This window comes from Mytilus trossulus, chromosome 3 (assembly GCF_036588685.1).
Source record: "Mytilus trossulus isolate FHL-02 chromosome 3, PNRI_Mtr1.1.1.hap1, whole genome shotgun sequence".
NCBI lineage: Eukaryota > Metazoa > Mollusca > Bivalvia > Mytilida > Mytilidae > Mytilus > Mytilus trossulus.
Genome location: NC_086375.1, coordinates 33,073,385 through 33,093,163, shown reverse-complemented (window position 1 = coordinate 33,093,163; position 19,779 = coordinate 33,073,385). Strand labels below are relative to the sequence as shown.

General features: G+C 33.3%; 2 protein-coding genes across 2 annotated transcripts; both read right to left on the bottom strand.

Moving 5' to 3' along the window:
* Positions 1 to 1,309: 1,309 nt before the first annotated feature.
* On the bottom strand, positions 1,310 to 7,106 carry LOC134709369 (loricrin-like). Its single transcript, XM_063569537.1, has 6 exons — positions 6,975 to 7,106; positions 5,520 to 5,802; positions 4,847 to 5,118; positions 4,251 to 4,709; positions 3,298 to 3,316; positions 1,310 to 1,430 (listed from the first exon to the last, which is right to left on the bottom strand). Exons 1-5 carry the CDS (start codon positions 7,033 to 7,035, stop codon positions 3,309 to 3,311), a joined length of 1,083 nt encoding a protein of 360 aa, XP_063425607.1. The 5' UTR covers positions 7,036 to 7,106; the 3' UTR covers positions 1,310 to 1,430; positions 3,298 to 3,308.
* A 3,328-nt stretch (positions 7,107 to 10,434) lies between these two features.
* Positions 10,435 to 14,215, bottom strand: LOC134711287 (homeobox protein 2-like). The gene is made up of 2 exons (XM_063571812.1): positions 14,114 to 14,215; positions 10,435 to 13,128 (listed from the first exon to the last, which is right to left on the bottom strand). The coding sequence occupies exons 1-2, from the start codon at positions 14,151 to 14,153 to the stop codon at positions 10,502 to 10,504; spliced, it is 2,667 nt and encodes an 888-aa protein (XP_063427882.1). The 5' UTR covers positions 14,154 to 14,215; the 3' UTR covers positions 10,435 to 10,501.
* Positions 14,216 to 19,779: the final 5,564 nt, after the last annotated feature.

Genomic DNA, 19,779 nt, shown 5'->3' with positions numbered 1-19,779 from the left:
ATTTTCATTTGTTGAAATTATAGTAGCAAATGAAATGTATAACAGTTGTCGCCCAGTCGATATTTTGTTTAAAATACATGATATAAGTCCTTTTTATACAATTTTTGGGGTCATGAGCGGTCGCATTTGAAGCAATTGCTATTGACCCTTTCGGAACACCTAAGGATTATTCCTTGTTTCAGGGAGGCTCGTGTTACTCAGTGTAGTGTTATGTAAATTGCTATTGTCTTCTCTCGTTTTTTGGGGTTTTTTCATGCCATTGTATTGTCGGGCTTCATGTCAATTTTTATTGTCCAATCAAATCTCAGTATATATAAAACAGACTAAAACTCCGCCTACCTATTGTTTGCATACATCTAAGCAAACATACATGTAGCAAGCAAATTGATCAAAGTTATTTTTGCATGCTTTTATGGAAGAGCTGTAGTAGCAGCAGCAACTTTATGAGCCTTAGCATTGGTCATTTATTTGTTTTTGTTTTGACACTCGGAAGTTGAATTTGTCAAGAATCATCGATGAATTGCACCTTCACCCAAATGAGGAATCATCTAATGATATGGTTCTGCAGAATACATCGTCCCCCGCATATTAGAAGGTTGAGCGAGACCGTAACTATAAGAAGGAAACTTTTACGATAGCTCTCTTAACAATATAACGTCCCTTATGCGCCTGACGTTCAAAATTTTATTACTGTCAAATCTCTATGATGAGTGTTTCCATCGTCAATGTCACTGCTAGTGGAAGTTTCTTCTCCCAGTGTTTCACGGTAGCCAGCCTACTAGTCTGTGTTGACATGAATCAACCTGTTTATAACACTTTGAATCTTTCATATCCTAAGGTTTGTCTACCGCAGGTATAGATTACATTAGATGTATTTGACAAAACATTTCGGAATTTTTGCCCTAAATGCTCTTCAACTTCGTTCTTAATTCGGCTTTTTTTTTTTTAACTTTTTTTTCACTCAAGCTTCAACATGAGTCTTTTGTAGACGAAACGTGCTTCTGGCATACAAATCCTGGTATTTATGATGACTATATTATATGGTCTCAAAAAAAACCCACCATTTTTTTAATATATAATCAAAATTTAAGAAGATGGAAATGTTCCATTATTTAAACAAGAGCATAAAGACAAAAAAAAGAATTACAATCATAATTTATAAAGGATCGAAACCATGACCAACGCCGCTCATGAGAGATAGCAAAATCTTAGCATAATAACGCAGTATCTAGTTTAAAAGAAAACTATCATTAAAAAAAGATCACGTTAACCATAAAAAAAAATGTTGACACATCTAAGACAGAACAAATTATTAGGATTTGTGTTTATTAAAAACAAATTTCTGTACAAAATACATTTTATAATTCCTGAATTATGTTTAATATCATTTGATAGCTCTTTGTTGGTTTCTTTAACATAGTTAACTGCATCTGTAAGTAAATAAAAGAGAATATTTAAATTAGTTTACCATGCACTCGTTTTGTTATCTATTGCAAGTTATAGGGGGAGGAACCATTTATTTCTATGCACAGATCGGTATCAATGTCGATTTTTTTGTTTAAATCTATATCGATAATCCTGTCAAACTGTCTGCATATAAATAAATATTAATTAGCTTTAGGGGAATGATGGAAAATGTCTAGTTTTTAAATAACATAACTTTGAAATATGCTTGTACTAAGAGGGCCGTGATAGTGATACTGAACAAAAACGCATGTACACTGTGGTTTGAAGCTTACGAAAAGGTTTAAGCTCGCTTGATTAAGAGAACCAGAATGAGTCATTGCCACCACATGACGTCTGTTGCCTTTATGAAAATCTTCACATCCGAAAAACTCAGTTATATTCTTTAAAAATTGTTGTGAGTGCAAGTTTTATTAGTATTTTTTAAGGGCGTTGAGATATTTGCTTATCTGGGAATTTTGTTTTCTTTTGAATTGCTAGAGTTTGTCTGTTTTAGTATTTTTGTGGCGGGGATGTTATACAAATTGTCACAGTAAAATTTATGACGTAAGAACATTATAAAAAGTAGTTAGCTACTTAATAATATTGCAGTGATACTAGTTATTAAAACACTTATTTCAGGTTCAACATGTACAAGGTTTTACAATTTCAACAGTTTAATAGTAACCACGACTTCACATCACAGCTGTTGAGATAAAACGATTTTTCATCATTTGACTTTTTATCCTACTAAAATTGAGAATGGAACAGGGGAATGTGTCAAAGAGTCAACAAACCCGACCAAAGAGCAGAAAACAGCCGAAGTAAATAATGCAAAACCGTTCTAAAATTGCATCATAAATTCTTTTCTTTTTTGTATTCTTCTAGGCTCCATCTTCTTCCAGTTTTTGAACTTCTTAATAGTGAAACAAACATTGGCCACACCTCTCTAAATTGATTGTTTTTGAAGCGAAACGCCTATTGTCGACTTAAGAAAAACGCTGTTCTTATGAAAGGTATTAAAGTCTTACTGGTGTCAAAATGTATGTTACGTATATTGTTTTCGTTATTGTGGTGTTTGTTTGTTGTTTCGTTGACGTATACTGCACATCTGCTAGCTTTAACTTTTCATGTGCTTAAGCGTCTCGTTCAGATTTAAAAAGTACGGATAATCTACTTAAGCCACTGAAGTACAAACAAAAGTCAATTGACCTTAAACAGTGTTGACATGTGTGTTACAGCATCCCTGGTTGTGATGCTCTCAAACTTGTTATGCATTTTTGTTTTTTTCAAAACAGAAACAAGTGTCGCGTGCACTGAAATAAGTATCATATAATATCAATACAATGCAAAAGCAGCCATTTTTTTCAAAATTTATTCTTGACTTCAGAGCAAAATAGCCTTTTAGTAGACTAGGTAAGACATGTGTCGGTATTATCACTTAAAACTATAGAAGTCCGCCAACACCTTAGGAAGTTGCAGACATAGATTTAGCACCACAATTAAAAAAAATCAAATTAAACATGATTTGAAGATGCCACTACAAATTACCCTTCACCATCACGTGCAAATAAGCTACCCTTTACCAACATTCGCATATGAGTTACCCTTTGCGCATATTATCACCCATTACCAATACGTTGTCCATAATGATGCACGAAATATTTGCTGCTGGACTTTCACAACAATAAATCAATCAGTCATTGCCAAAACGTGCATATAAGTTATCCCTTAGTTATTATGTTCAAATAACTTATTCCCAACACGTACACGCCTGCTTCCTTTGATGCATGCACAAATAACTTCTACCAACACGTGCAAAACCTTGTTTCATTGACCTTTTAAAGTACTTACACTTGTAAATATTATAACCCTATTAAAGACAGAAAGTAAAAGTTACAATCCTATTAAGGACTAAAAAATTAAGTACTTAATATAAAGATTATAAACATAAGTATATAAATTAGACGAGCAAGTCAATAAGGACCAACCACATTGGTTAAAATTTGTTTTGAAATTTTTAATCGGATAATTAACGAATTTTCATTTTGCACTTTAATTCGTTTGGTAACCAAGACATGCCAATTGGTACATCCAATTTGAAAACAGGCGGTGAAATGTGGGCGAAAAGGGGCTAAACACTATCCACGTTCTTAAATTTTCTACCTTTTTTGTAAATTCTGAAACAGATTTCCAACAAGAAAATTGTGAAATAAGTAAACGTTCTCCAAATGATAAATCTTTCAATTTGAGCATTCTGATAATAAGTTAGTTACATATCATAGAGAAGTATAAAGTATTGATTAAGCGGGATTCAAGTTGCAAAATTACTAATCCATGTCTGTAAATTTGTTCATTTTCCTATATAATCTGAATACAATTCAATTCAACATAAGATATACGTAAACGAGAGAAACGAGAGAAACCCTAGCCTCCCTCATATTTTAAATGATGGAAGCATCAATATCATATCTCAGGTTCAAAATTATTTGAGTATAAACAAGTTACGAATGGATTGAAAGGAAAATACAAAACGATCTTTTATCGAGACCTAAATTTCTATTCAAAATGAAACAAAAAGAAGCCCAATGGGCTTGCTGTTACAATTAAACTGTACTGTTCTTTTTTTTCATATATATAAAAGCAGTGCATTGAAATGAAATGCATAGCAACAAATCATACTATTCATAATAAAGAATTTAAATTTCTTCCTTCTGGTTATGTATTTACTTGTGATTTTAACTTACATGTTCGAAACATTTTCCTTTCTATGAAATTTAATTGATTATATAAATCACATATTATACCTCTCTTTCCTAATTGGTTTTGTGGATTAAAGAAGTTGAATGTTTTGGAGTTAAATTGGTCTGGATCAAATCCACCGGCGCTTCCTCCACTTTGACCCAATTTTGATGAGGATGGGTCCAACATGTTGGCTTGTAATTGATTAACCTTATTAGCGTCAAACTTTGGTGGCTGACTACCTCCGCTACTGCTTCCACTGCCTCCACTGCCGCCGCCGCCACCACCACCGCTAGTCTGTGCTTGTGGGTTAAAGAAATTAAACTTCATGGTGTTGAACTGGTCCGGGTTGAACATAGCTCCGCCGCCACCACCGGAACCAAGCTGTGATTTTGATGGATCTAACATACTGGATTGTACCTGGTTTACCTTATTAGGGTCAAAGTTTGGTGGCTGACTTCCACTGCTGCTTGAACTTCCACCACTACTTCCGCCGGAACTAGTTTGACTTGTCTGTCGTCTACCTAATAGATAAAATCAAATAGCACAGTAAATTACGCATAACAGCTACCGTATAATATTGAATCAGAAATTGGATGTGTAACTGGTTATTATTTTGGTATAAAATTTACAAAAACATTAACAAAGATGGAATACATACGTCTCCCTGCTGTCATTTGACTAGGGTTGAGGAAATTGAACAACATGCTGTTGACTTGGTCAGGATTAAAACCACTGCCCCCTCCTCCCCCAGATCCTAGTTGTAGCTTTGATGGATCTAGAAAACTGGCATGTATTTGGTTGACTTTGTTTGGGTCAAAATTTGGCATTTGGGCACCACCACTGCTGCTACCACCACCAGAACTGCTACTGCTTCCACCGGAACTACCACCAGAACCACTGCCACTGCTGCTAGATCCTCCTCCACTAGGACTGAAATACAATAGTAAAATGAATGATCGTTCTTATTCAGTTCTTTCAAATCTTTTAATGAGTGGCGAAAGATATCGAAGGGTTATTCAAACTCATTAGTAAAAACTAAACTGACTATGCTTTTCAAAAAGAGAAAAAACACAGAAAGACAAAAAAAGTAAACAAAACACAGAAAACTAAAGACTGAGAAACACGACCCCACCAAATACAGGGGTTAAATCCTGTGCTCCGGCGAGTTAAGCAGATTCTGCTTCAATTGTGGCACCATAAAAGTTTAGACTATACATTTTGATTTGAGAAAATATGACAACATGCAAGTCATTATGTTCTTCATCAAATGCACTATTTTCATGTGTTCTTGCAACTTCTAATCTGTAAAGAAAATCTCCGTAACTAAATACCTTTGCTGATTCCCGCCTCCAAGAAACTGTGATGGATTTAACAAAAACTGAGGAGGTTGTATATTCTGTGATGCTGATCCACTGGAGCTACCACTGGAACCTCCTGATGTACCACCAGAACTGCCACCGCTCTGGGTAACTCCACCGGAACCTCCACCGCTCTGAGTAACTCCACCGGAACCTCCACTGCTTGGTGTCACCCCACCAGAACCTCCACCAGTTTGAGTCACTCCTCCAGAACCCCCACTTGATGTCCCACCGGATGTGCTGTTTGCTTGTCGCACTGAAAAGAAATGAAAATATTGATAACATTTCTGTAATAAAGAATGTATCCTTCTATGTTTTTTAGCAAGGTCTAGTCATTTTGAAGGTACGTACAAAATAAAAATGAAGGGCATAAACTTAAAGCTTTAATTAGAATTTGCAAGATTACCACCTGACCTGACATTTTAACTCTAATTCAAATTTCCATCTTCTAGATATTTTTTGTCTTCCGTCACCTGAAAAAATACTAGAAGAAACCAAAAAACTTGTATAAACAAGTGAAAAATCACGCGATTTCGGGGAATTTTAGGGTCAATGTTTACACTTATAGATATGTTCTAAGAAATAATTTATTTGATAATCAAAATCAGTCTTTTCGTACTAGTATTATAGTGATTAAAAGCATAAAAATAAAATGAAATATAATACATCCATGGTTAAAGTTTGTCTAGTACTATACATGTTTTATAATTTTTGTATTTTGCTATTTAAAAACGCATTTGTCATTTGTCATTCGTCAACATATCGTATATATGTATTGTTTATTGCATTTTTAAACTGCTTTTACCATGTAATCTCACTGAGTCTCATTATAAATTTATTAATTATGTATTACAATTTTTGTTAATTCGGTTCTTATGGATTTAATTTGTTATGGCATATTTCCGTATTCAATAATTTGAACTTTTGATAAACTAATTCGAATCTATAAAACCGAAATAACCGAATTCTGATCAATATGTCACAATGTTCTTTTATCCGAACCCGTTTCTGTTGTTTATGTGTCATTTGAACCTATTTTCATCTAAAACTTGAAAAAAAAGAAAAAAAAATATACGAAAATTTCTCATTGAAAAAAGGAATAAAAATTCATTAGAACAATTAAAATTCAAAATTCAAAATAGTAAATTATATAGTTAAGAACTAAGCAAATGCAACTACGACTTCATTTATAGTGATGAATCTTCACTTATAGATTGTGAAATAAAGAAGTTATGTGAATTTTTTGTTAAATCATGTACATGTGAAATCGTATTAAATTGAATTAATTTCAAAGATAAGGGAATAGTCACAAAAATCTATTAGAAACAATGAACCGTTTTTATTATTTTTATTATTTGTTTAAAGACTTTTTGGGATTCCCTTCAGTTTACGATCAACATGAATTTCCTTCCAAAAATATAAACTTACCACTAATGGCGAATGCATGGCTGACCAATAAAGTCGCTAATATCACCGATGTCCACGCCATATTCGGTGTGAATTATGAATGAAATTTTAGGATTATTTTGATATTTGAAGGTCGCAGCAGGTGAGGCATCGTATCAAAAGTTCATGTCTTTGATAACATACTTTCGGCAGGTGGAATTGATATGAGATCCTTCAACCCTTTCTTATCTTCACAAAGAAATTTATGTGAAAAACTGTAGATTTTTTTCATGTCACAAAATCGTGATATCAGATATCAAAATTTGTTTCCTGCTTTCACTGTTTACAAAACAGTTGTCTGTTCTTAGACTGCTAAATCACTATATTCTCTAAATGGAAATTCCCCCCATTACCTCTAGCCAATGTAGAAAAAAAACAAGCGCACAACAATACGCATAAAAAAACTTAGACTAAGAGACGTCCGAGTCTGATGTCATGCAGAATAGGTAACAAAAGAAACTAAACAAAATGACAATAATACATAAATTAAGAAAGGACTACTAGCAGTTACTGAAATACCAGCTCCAGACCTCAACTAAATTGATTGAAAGATTATGTCTTCATCATATGAATTTCAAGCAAAATTCCTCTCGTTATGGGTTTAGTATTATACCATCATACAAATATATGAGAAGAACATAACCCGTGTCTTATTAAGATATTTGTTGTTGTTTTTTTTTATTTAGGAAATAATGAAATCACAATATAAACTTGCTACTTATACAAACTTAATTTTCTTGAATGCTGTTTGCTATTATGCCTTATTTTTTGCAACTTTCTACTTAAGTATACGAAAGTATTTTATGGTAAAGATGTTTTTTTTTAATCTCATGAAAATGCTTGTAATTTAAAATTTTGAAAATTTGGTCCATCTTTTACAGAATGAGAATGAGGGATAACAGTGACTGGATCTGTTCTTTTGTCCTAGTATCTAAACGAGATAACGCTGTTTGTAACTGATCTCAGACAAGTTAATTCGGTTTCAAAATAAGGTTTTATCTTGTTCCTAGGATTGACCATTCCATTGATAAGATTCAGCATGAAAAATCTCATCAAATTTCTAACTATAAGTCAATTTCAGGTGTCATTGACTATGAAGTTCGTAATGAAAAATGACCAACAACTTTTCAGCAAATACTGGAAGCTGTTATTGATGTGCAGCATAGAGTATTGTGTGTGGTGAATTAAAAAAAAAAGCAAAATTATATAATTATAATAATATGATTTTATACAGTGATCTTACATGTATCAGGTGTGAAAATCAATTGTATTGGTTATTTAAATATAATTATGTATGTAAAACTATTGTATAAACTCATTTGATATTTTCCCTGGTCAAGTGAGGCTGTTAAAATACAGGGGCCCTTAAGTATGCGACCTGGGCTACTTAGGTACTTATATATCAGGAAATTATTGAATAAAATATTTGTTATTGTAAAAAAAGATTTAAAAAAAATTAAAGAATACTTTGCTATATAGCCACACCCTAAGTCCATGATATTTTCACTGTTAATCCTTGTAATAGGGAGTGTGTATGTGATTACTTTTTTTGTACATTCGTTGAGTAACCACTTACTGTGTTTTTGGATAAGCACATACCATGCAGTTGTGCTTTATATAACATAAACAACACGAAGGGTGCCACATGTTGAGCGGGATCTGCTTACCTTTACGGAGCACTTGAGATCACCCCTAGCTTTTGGTGGGGATCGTGTTGCTTATTCTTTAGTTGTATATGTTGTGTCATGTGTTCTATTGTTTGTCTGTTTGTCTTCTTTCATTTTTAGCCAGTCGTTGTCAGTTTATTTTCGATTTATGAGTTTGACTTTCCCTCTGGTATCTTTCGTCCCTCTCTTATATACCTGTTGTGCATCAGCCAATATTTCACACATTTACAAAAGAAAGTTACGGATGTTCAAAAAGTGTTGCCAATATGTTCTGTCCAAACTGTTTATATTCAAAGAGAGAGCGAGGAAAGTATTTTATTTCATTTTCCTCCAGAATGTACACTTTAATAAACGATGTCTGGGTTTGGTGAGAGGGGGCCATTTTTCAAAGTTTATTCTACAAACTCGTGATTTTGGCAGCCAGAAATAATTCGGTAACACCATTTAATTTAAGTTCAAGAATCATCTTATTGTACAAAAAGACTAAGGTTGCCGTTCTCTTAGGCATCTTTATCATCATCTATCATCTATCATTATATTAGCAGTTGTAGGGTGAGAGCAGATCTTAGCAATAGTTTTGCACCTATTAATACTCATCGTCGAGTGACGAAAACTTCGAAACGAACAAAAACTAGTTTATTGCTCAGAAAAAAATAACTAGACCGCAGTCCATGTGCCTTATCCCAAACAAAACACCTCGCCAGTCGCTGGTTTATTCATGTCGTCATGTTTTCATTTTTTTTATTTTAAGAAATCGTAGGGTTGATGTCAGATCTTGTATAGACTCTTTTAAATTTGTTCTGACCTTTTGGAGAAGTGTGGCAATTTTGAGTCTGCAAAAATGGGATACTTTTATAAAATTGCGGATACCTTTACGTTTATTCAGTTTGACAATTTGATCAATTAAACCATTCAAGGAGGTTGCCGAAGTTTATATTCTATATTTACTAAATGCATCTCTTTGCCTGCAATCGCATTCTAATACGTTGTGCATTCCTTAATTAATAGTGACAGCAATGCAAAAAAAAATAATGCCGCTGCAAATTTTTGCACCTGTCCTAAGTCAGATATCTGATGAACAGTAGTTGTTGTCTATTTATGTACTTCATACGTGTTTCTCGTTTCTCGTTTTTAAATAAATTGGACCGTTGATTTTCCAGTTTGAATAGTTTTACTCTAGTAATTTTTGGGACCCTCTATAGCTTGCTGTTCGGTGTGAGCAAAGACTCTGTGTTGAATGGCGTGCCTTGACCTACCGGTATGATGGTTTACTTTTATAAATTGTTACTTAAATGGAGAGTTGTCTCATTGGCACTCATACCACATCTTCCTAAATTTAAATAAAATATCCAACCTTGGTTTTACCAATTATATTTCAATGTAAGTGTACAACTTTTAGGAATACAGAGATCGCATGTTTATATATGAATTAAACTTAAAAAAACCCATTTAAACTTGTCGACTCACAAAGCAAGTTTGATAACATGTTTTTCTCGCCTTAAATATGCTTGACATATTTGCCACCACGAAACGGAGCAAAAACTTCAACATAACAAAAGTGAAGTTGTCAATCTGCATATCATATTTACCTTGATATAAAGAGAGTTAATAAACATTAAGAGATAGACATGAACATAAAGGGTCAAAATCTTTCAAATCTGATTTGCATGCAAGTTTATTCCCAAAAAAAGATATCAGTATATTTAAGAACAAACGATACCAACAATAGCTCAACTGTATACTCTTGCAATAAACCGTATTGGCCGTCGTAGAAAAACACATTGTTTAAGTGAGAAAGAAAAAAACATAAAATCTATTCTTGTGTTTGTTCGATAACAGTCTTTATTTAACTTTTTCATCGTTTCCATAACCAATTACAGAATTATTGGTCCTGGTTGTCCCTTCGTCGCTTCCAGCGACTTGTTTCATCATTTCATTAGGACTGAAATTCATGTTAATTTTGTTTACTGCATTTGGATCAAAACTTGCTCCCGAGATCAAACCCTTCATGTTACCGATCATAGCTGAAGGATTAAACATCATATTCGTTTGACTTTTATCTGAGTTGCCTCTATTTTCTGTCGTATTTTTGTTCGTATTCATCATTGCGTTTGGATTAAACAACATGCCAGCCTCCATTTTACTCGGATCAAACACACCACTATTATCTTTACCTCCAGACAGAAGACCAGGGATAAATCCAGAACCTGAACTGTTCCCTGTACTTGAGTTTTTATTGTCTTGAAGAAAAGGAGGAATAAAATTCACATGTATATCATTGACTTTATTCGGATCAAATGTATAACTTTCGGCTGTTTTCTTGTCATAGCCAGCATTAGATTCCAACATTTTAGAAGGGTTAAAGTTCATTCTCTCTTTATTTACCACATTTGGATTAAAATATGCTTTATTTACTTCTGTTGGGTTAAATTGTCCACCAAACCCAGAATGCATACTATTTTGCGTACTATTTCTTGAATTTCCCATAATCCCCCTGTTTACCTGGTTAGCGTCAAAATTTCCTAAGAACTGTGAATTATCATACTGCCCTGTTGACATGTTGTTCATATTCGTCTGGGCCTTGTCGAATGGGTTGATATATGAATTTTGATTTACTTTATTTGGATCATAAAATGTATTGTAGTTGTTTGACGTCGACCCACTCGAACCATCCATTCCAATTTGCTGATTAGTGTTGAAACTCATTTTTGCTTGGTTAACTGACGAAGGATTAAAATTAAACGTCATCCCGAAACTATTCGACGTCTGATGCGTTGTGTTATTGTTGACATTTGACGATCCTGTATTCTGATTGTTATTCATTACGAAAGCCTGCTGATTGACCACGTTAGGGTTATACATTCCTTTATTTACCATCATTTGTAATGTTCGGCCATCTCCTGTCAAAGAACCAGGAACAAACCCATTTTGAGGGCTGTTCGACTGAGCAGGCATAAATTTACCGGGCTCACTATGGTTTTCATGCATATCAGTTGAAGTTGTGGGCACTATAGTAGTCCCTTGAGTTGTTGTGTCCATACTGCCTGTAATTGTTGTCTCTGATTGGCCAGTTGGTGCAACTGCAGTTTGATTTGTTTGGTTTCCCTGATTAACTGAATAGTCAGGGTCTGCTGGTAAATCTGATAACATATCTACAAAAGCATATCTAGGCTTGGTGCTTTTCTTAATGTCCTCTGCTCTTTCTACAAAGTTGGTGTCATATTCCGAAAAGTGATTCCCTCGCTCATCATTATCAGGTTTAAACCCAGGAAAAAGTAAGCCAGGTACAAAGCCTGACATTTTCTTCAATGACGGTTGCGGGACAATTTTGGACTCCAATGAAGTTGCTGTGTTTTCACTGTTAGGATTTGGGTCCTCTGAATTTTTGACACTGCTCATCAACTTTTTGTTTAAAGTGTCGGCATTGAATAAACTTTGATGTACAGGTGGTAGCGGCGTATTCATATCTTCAACTTGGAACATTTGTCCAGGTTTAAACTTTCCATGGTAGTTGTTAAGTATATCAGGATTATATGTAAGTTTGTTACTTATATGTGGTGTCTCTTTATTAACAAATAGCAAGAGTGCATCTGGTTGAAAATTCATTTTTACGTTGTTGAATGAATCGGGGTTGAAGTTGATAGATGTTTGTCCATGCATAGAATTAAACGTGCCTGGACTGTTTTTGGTATTCGTTTGCATATGGTTCTGTTGATTAGGTGCCCAATTTTGTGGAGAAACATTCTGTTTTACCATATATTTCCCAGCACCTAGTGAGGATGAAGAGGAGCTCATCATTTCTTGCATCAGAGCATCAGGGTCAAACAATTTAGCTTTATTATCTTCATGAGTAGAACCAGATGGCTGTTGTATTGAAGACGTATCAGGGAAGCTTATTCCACCCATTCCCGACGTCATCATGAAAACTGGACTCACTTGTTGCTGAGTATTTGACTTTCCAGCATTGCTCATTTGCTGTGGTTTACTTAAAATGTTGTTATCAGTTTCAGTAGAAACATAACCTTTGATCTGTTTGTCCAGCATTGGCATAAAACTTCCGGTTTTTTGTCCATAGTTTGAAAGTGTTTTCATTGTTGGTTTCAATGGTTCTCCTGTATAATATTGCTGCTTTTGAACATTGTTTTGTGGCTGTCGATGGATAATGGCGTTTGTATTGATGTTGAGAGGTGCATTACTTCCAAGTTGTACTCCTAGAATCTTCAGCAACTGAAGTGCCGACATACCAGATAGTTGATTCAGCGTTGTTGCAAGACTACCATGATTTGAGACGGAAGTGGGAACTTTTTCCTGGGACGAGAGTACATGTTCCCCAAGTTGTTCTGTGTCGATTGAATGATTTGGATCTGTCTTTTTATATATGTTTTTTCCTGGTATAATTCCAAAAGTTTTAGTGAAATTATCATCTGTCTGGACATTTTGCAGACCTGGTAGTGAAAAACAATAACATCCTGCAAAAGACATTAAAATAAAGTTTTTAAAATCGTACGGCGTTTTGTCTATTTTTTTTTTTTTAGTTACAACCAATGAGTTGCCCGACATGTTTACTTTTCTTTAAACCTTTAAAAGGAATTGTTTGGTGAGGCGTTTATACTGCTCAATCGATTTTGCAATTTGAATTTATTTAAAATCAAACTTATCAAATGACTGCATTAATTCGTATGGCCTATTGGTTGATCGACAGTTAATTAAACCTTAAGTAAAAAAAAACAATGCTATTGACTTGGAAGTTCTGCTATCAAATTAGCACAAAAAAGGATTGGATGAGACAGCAACAGAAAAATATGTTGCGAGTTATACAGTGGGTATCATTGGTTGTTGTCTGTAATATTTGTTTTTCTATTGCTGTGTCGTCGTTAATCAGACCATGCTTTTTTTCTCGAATAAAATGTTTCACGTTTTGTCATGTCTGACACATTTGAACTACAAAGTTTTATGGGTTATGATCATTGTTGAAGCCTCGTATTGATCTACCCGTAGTTGATTTAATACCCTTCATTTGAACTATGTTAGGTAGTTGTCCTATTTGCAATCATACCACATCTCGTAAAACATTCGGCATTTTCTCTTTATGTTATTTTTTAACGACTGATGCTGGAGATAATGTCGGGAGCGTGGCCCCTTCCGACAACGGTTCAGCATTCGATATTTCTAGCACAATTTCATCAGCAAAAACTTCTGCAAACAGAGAGGTCTCACAGCTCGGTCGGAAAGTATACACAGTTGTTCTCTTGGAACAATAATAAATACACAAAATATAGATCGTTACGAATGCCGTAAACCAGTATTGTATTAAAGTAACCTTAAAGTGGTAATGAGTTTTAAGTTTTTATAAATTATTATTTACCAGTATAATGAATATTGTTCTGGTAATTCAGGAAAACACCACAGTGGTTTCATCAAAATTATCTTGTGTTGAAAAAAATGAAAGCATACCTGATACTAGAATTCCAACAAAGATGGTAAAAACTGTCATTTTTCTCACTTATGTCTTGAACTTTCTTCCGCCATGTAAGAGGTCGTGGCACCTGTCGTTGGATAAAACCATCACTATCTTATACCCCCGCCATTAAATTGTAAACATGACCAGGTAGCATGGATAATATTATTAATTACCGATTAAAAAGATTACAAAACTATTAATATCAACATCAAAAACAGCGAAAACATCTATTTCTATTCGAAACATTTTGGTTATAAATTAATATTTAAATAAGGTATCGTATCAAAACAATCTTAATGAGTTTGTCTGAAATTTACATTCAAAATTCCAGAACTCAAGATTTATTATAACATACGGAAAATCTTACAAAACAATGCAAGCGAAAGGAGAGGCCGAATTTTTGTTTTACACTCAGGATATATCTAATAAATATTCATTTGTTGTCCATTAAACGCAGCCATAAAAACAATAAAATTGAGAATGGAAATGGGGAATGTGTTAAAGAGACAACAACCCGACCATAGAAAAAACAACAGCAGAAGGAGGCGTCCTTCAGCTGGCCCCTAAACAAATATATACTAGTTCAGTGATAATGAACGCCATACTAATTTCCAAATTGTACACAAGAAACTAAAATTAAAATAATACAAGACTAACAAAGGCCAGAGGCTCCTGACTTGGGACAGGCGCAAAAATGCGGCGGGGTTAAACATGTTTGTGAGATCTCAACCCTCCCCTATACATCTAGCCAATGCAGAAAAGTAAACGCATAACAATACGCACATTAAAATTCAGTTCAAGAGAAGTCCGAGTCTGATGTCAGAAGATGTAACCAAAGAAAATAAACAAAATGACTATAATACATAAATAACAACAGACTACTAGCAGTTAACTGACATGCCAGCTCCAGACTTCAAATGAACTGACTGAAAGATTATGATTTCATCATATGAACATCAGGTACAATCCTTCCCGTTAGGGGTTTAGTATCATACCATCATAACATATATGAGAAGAACGTAACCCGTGTCATGCCAACAACTGGTTTTTTGAATAAATGTGTTTAGTTCCGAAGACCCTATAAGTGAATCAATATTAACGCCAAAATATGCAATCTTTAATGACCTGACAACAGTATCGTAACTATATCCCTTCTTAATAAGTCTATTCAAAGGTTTTGTTAGTTTCTGAGGTGAATAAATGCCAATATTAAGAAAGGTTTTAGACCGAACAGTAACCATAAATTGTTTGTATCCCCGTCCTTTTAAATAATTTGCAATCATATCCATCTCCTTATTTTATAATTAAAACATTTTCATCGTCCTGGTCTTTCTTCAATTGTATGATTTACGAGGTGCAGAACGGGTTAATAAGAACATGATCTCTTTCGTGAACTCTTTTGTTTTCTTCGTGTAAATCTGCTTTCTCTACAACCGCTACGATATTATATATTCTCAAAAACTAGTAACGTAACTCCATTATCCTGTAATGGACCTCTGCCAGATATCATCACACACTTACGTTTTTCTTAAACAAACAAGGCTTATTTGTGATATCATTTCAACAAAAATAAATTTTGTTGGGCCCACAAAAAGAATTTTCCAACAAGTTAACCTTCATGCATATGACCTTAAATAAAACAATTTGACTTTGTGAGTCACCTTGACAAAAAAATAATACATTCAAAAAGAACACCCTAAAACTGTATAATCAAAAACAAACAATACAAACAAATAAAATATGACATTTAAAAAATTACATTTACTTGTTTACTATCTTCTGCTATTTGGTCTTGATTAAAAAACTTTCCGCCAAACAAATTGTAGAAAAAAAGATACACCACATGTGGTTAATTTGATTGGTTTAAATGCACTGTGAAAAGGTGATTGACCTGGTGTAAATGTTTCTATTCACGGAAAACTAATATGCTTAAATATTACTTATTAAATTTATTCATAAATAATAAATGTTAAGATATTAAAATCTTTAATTTGCGAATAACTCTTTATGAAAAAAATGTTTTTTTTTCTGTTGGCCATGGTGTTTTGCTTATATGTTAATGATCACATCACAATGCAATACTAGTTTGCTTACTATAGATAATGGTATTATGGTATGGAATATGCCTTCTCTACACAATCGATAAAACTATATAAATGTAGTGTGAACGACAATTGTGGAATTTGCATGCAAAATTTTGAAAAAAAACAGTTAGGACTTTTCGTTTTCCTTGGTTGTCTCAAAATGAAACTGCTGCCGAAAAAGAATGACTAGATCAAATAAGGAAATTAAAAACTAAATCGAAGAAAGAGAGACATGACAAAAAACAAAAAGCGGAAAGATAGATAAAAAGCCCTACTCCCTTACAGCAATACACAGAAAACTAAAAACTAAAAAACTAAAAACTAGGATGAACTCAATGACACCGGACTGTATACCAGTTATCTGAATATCTCATATTCAAAAAAATAAAATGCTTAAACACGGGTAAAATTTGGAACTATAATGATTACATACATAATCCTTGACGTATCTACTTAAACTGTAAAAAGTTCATGACCAGTAAGAAATGCTTCCATTCATTGTCAAGAGAGAAAAAAATAACATGCTTAAATCTTATGCATCTCATTATTAACGAAATCTTAATGCTTGTATGAAACATAACAAACAAAATAATAAAGAGACTTAATATATAAACCATTTCAACCTTGAATTAAAATTTAGTAGAATAAGACTGATGCAAATGTTGAACGGATCACAGTTATTGAACCCTATCAACATCAAAGTGTTAAGAATTACACTAGAGCCATTTGGGCCAGGAGAGTTATAAAGGAAAGATGACATCTTTTTTGTTATTGTTGCCTATCAATGATGTTCACTACTCTTGTCAGATATAACGAATCCTCTAGTTTTATTCATGTAGTGTAAATAAAAATTTTGACGGCTAACCCTTTCTTTACTTTTTACAATTTAATGACATAGCCATATTCCTAAATCTTATGAAACCCTTGTTATTTTTTTCATAGGTTTTGTTGAACAAAAATATGTTCAAATACATTGAATTACTAACCGTCTTTTGAAAACCTTTTTATTTTGAAAGAGGGACGAAAGATACCAGGGGGACAGTCAAGAAATTGAGGAGCGAGCATCCTGACGTTTAACTTGTCGTCCAATATGACTTTTTTTTAGCCTTGCATACATAATAATGATTAAGAAAATTGTTGTATAATACCATTCCGAGATGAATTTGAAATTGTTAAAAAAGACATTTGCTCAGATAATAATTTTTAAGCCCAAATAAATTTCTATGAATTGATGCACCTTTTTGAATAAAAAAAAATCAGTTTATTTTTACAAGTGAGGCATTTTCCTTTTCTCATAACTGAGACTGCCTTTGTGTGCTTTAAAGGAGGGACGAAAGATACCAAAGGGACAGTCAAACTCGTAAATCTAAAACAAACTTACAACGTCATGGCTAAAAATGAAAAAAGACAAAAAGACAAACAATAGTACACATGACACAACATAGAAAACCAGAGAATAAACAACACGAACCCCACCAAAAACTAGGGGTGATCTCAGGTGCTCCGGAAGGGTAAGCATTTAAGCAATGCAATACACATGTAAGCAATGTCCTAAATGGTCTTGTAGAAATTATTTTGATATAAAACTTTAAAATCTATCTCAAATGATAAGGACAATAACAATTCATTTTGTGTAGGCCGAGACGCTTTCAGAAAATTGTTAGCCGTTATTGTTTTGTTAATTTGGGATATTTTTATTTATGGTTGTCATTTTGTTAGTTTGAACAATATATGTTCCATCGTTATCTTCTTTTAGGTGATTTGTTTCCCTCGGTTTTAGTTTGTAACCCGGATTTGTTATTTCTCAATTCATTTATGACTTTTGAACAGCAGTATACTACTGTTGCCTTTAATTATTCAGATATTTTCATATTCATATATATTGACGACATCACAATTTCGTACACTTGCATCATCTTTGATGAAAATAGTCATATATAGAATTTCGCTATAAGATGTCTAAAATCCCAATAGATTGAGAAATAATGAGTTAAATGCATGTATATCTTCAATTTAAGATCATCAGTGTTTGATGGAATCATTTTGAACTATCAGTATATTTTGCATTTTCATGTTAATATACCATATACCTTTTTATAAAAAATTCAGATAAAGATATACAATTTGATTATTTTTTTCGTGACAGAGAGAATTCACTGTTTTTATGTACCATATTGCTATATAGAAGAAAAGAAGAAAATAACAAAGATACCAAACTTCAAGGGAAATTCAAAACAAAAGGTACTTTTTAGAAATGGCAAAATCAAAAGCTCAAACATATCAAACGAATGGAAAACTGCTGTCATATTCCTGATTTGATAAGCCATTTCCTTAAGTAGACAATGTTGGATTAAACCTGGTTATATAGCTAGCTTAACCTCTCATTAAGTTGACAGTCACATATATCTCCTTTATATTAAAAGGAGTCATTACAAAATAAAGTTAGATGATGTCAAGGGTGTGTACTGGACAATTGGTGATGTCATAGAATGGGAACGGGGAACAGGTTTCAGATAAGCACAAATGAAATATGTTATTTGTCTTCTGCGTGACTTATTCCATTATTATCTTTACATTATTTTTTATTGCTGTGGTATCCAGAATTCACAAATTCTACACTTTTATTCAAATTGAACTTTAAGAAAGTTACCAAACAAAACAGGTGTAAATTAAATTCGATAAATTATTATAACACAACGATTTATTGCTGTTCCCTGTACGTTCAATTCATTTCATTGTCAAAACGAGAACAAATAAACAACTAGTAGGTCCTGCATTAGTGGTCGACAGGCACGAAGGGAGATAATTTTAACTTATTGTTGGCCGACGGACATGCTTGTTGATGCATTTAGAAAAGAAAAAAAATCTGTTGGTTATGTTGTTAGGTCTTTTTTTATTTTGAACTTTCCGGGTTTACAGTCAGAATTTGGATTAAAATGATCCATCAATTTGAAAGGGGAAAATATACCATATGTCAAAGTTCAGATCGATGAAAAATATATATTGTAAAAAGGTTCATGACCTGTTGAAAATGCTTCCATTCAATGAATAGCATGTTTAAATCTTGTTAATCACATTATGAATGAAATCTTGTTTGTTGTATTGAACAGCATTTACACAAATAATAATACTTAAATATTAATCTTTTTAACCTTAATTTCAAGTAAATAGAAAGGAATCCTAATTAAAGATTATTGGTTAAGTCTAGATCAGCTTCACGTGCAGAAATCAGAACGGATTCCTAGTTATTGAACCACACTTTTCCGCATGGTAAATAGAAGTTAAGTAAACATATCAAAATCTTATGTCCAACAATTCAAATCCTATACTAAAATTCCACATCTATGTTAAAAATTTCATTTGATACAGCTAAATATTTAAAACGTAAAATGTTCAATGAATTTGAGCAATTGTTTTAAGTATTCAGAGCATGCAACTGATGTACTACTTAATTCAAAAGATGCAACGCCCACTCAAATTATGAAACAACTTCGTGCATCTACCAATATATTGGATGCCTGAATAACCATTTGTTTTGTCGAAATGCGCATCTGGTGCAACAAAATTGGTACCGT

Excerpts from the sequence above, each read along its gene's own strand:
- LOC134709369 (XM_063569537.1), bottom strand. The coding sequence starts at position 7,035 with ATGGCGTGGACATCGGTGATATTAGCGACTTTATTGGTCAGCCATGCA. Across the intron at positions 5,803-6,974 it reads CCATGCATTCGCCATTAGTG|TGCGACAAGCAAACAGCACA; the intron begins GTAAGTTTATAT and ends ATTTCTTTTCAG. Across the intron at positions 4,710-4,846 it reads TCAAATGACAGCAGGGAGAC|GTAGACGACAGACAAGTCAA; the intron begins GTATGTATTCCA and ends TTTATCTATTAG.
- LOC134711287 (XM_063571812.1), bottom strand. The coding sequence starts at position 14,153 with ATGACAGTTTTTACCATCTTTGTTGGAATTCTAGTATCAG. Across the intron at positions 13,129-14,113 it reads TGTTGGAATTCTAGTATCAG|GATGTTATTGTTTTTCACTA; the intron begins GTATGCTTTCAT and ends TGTCTTTTGCAG.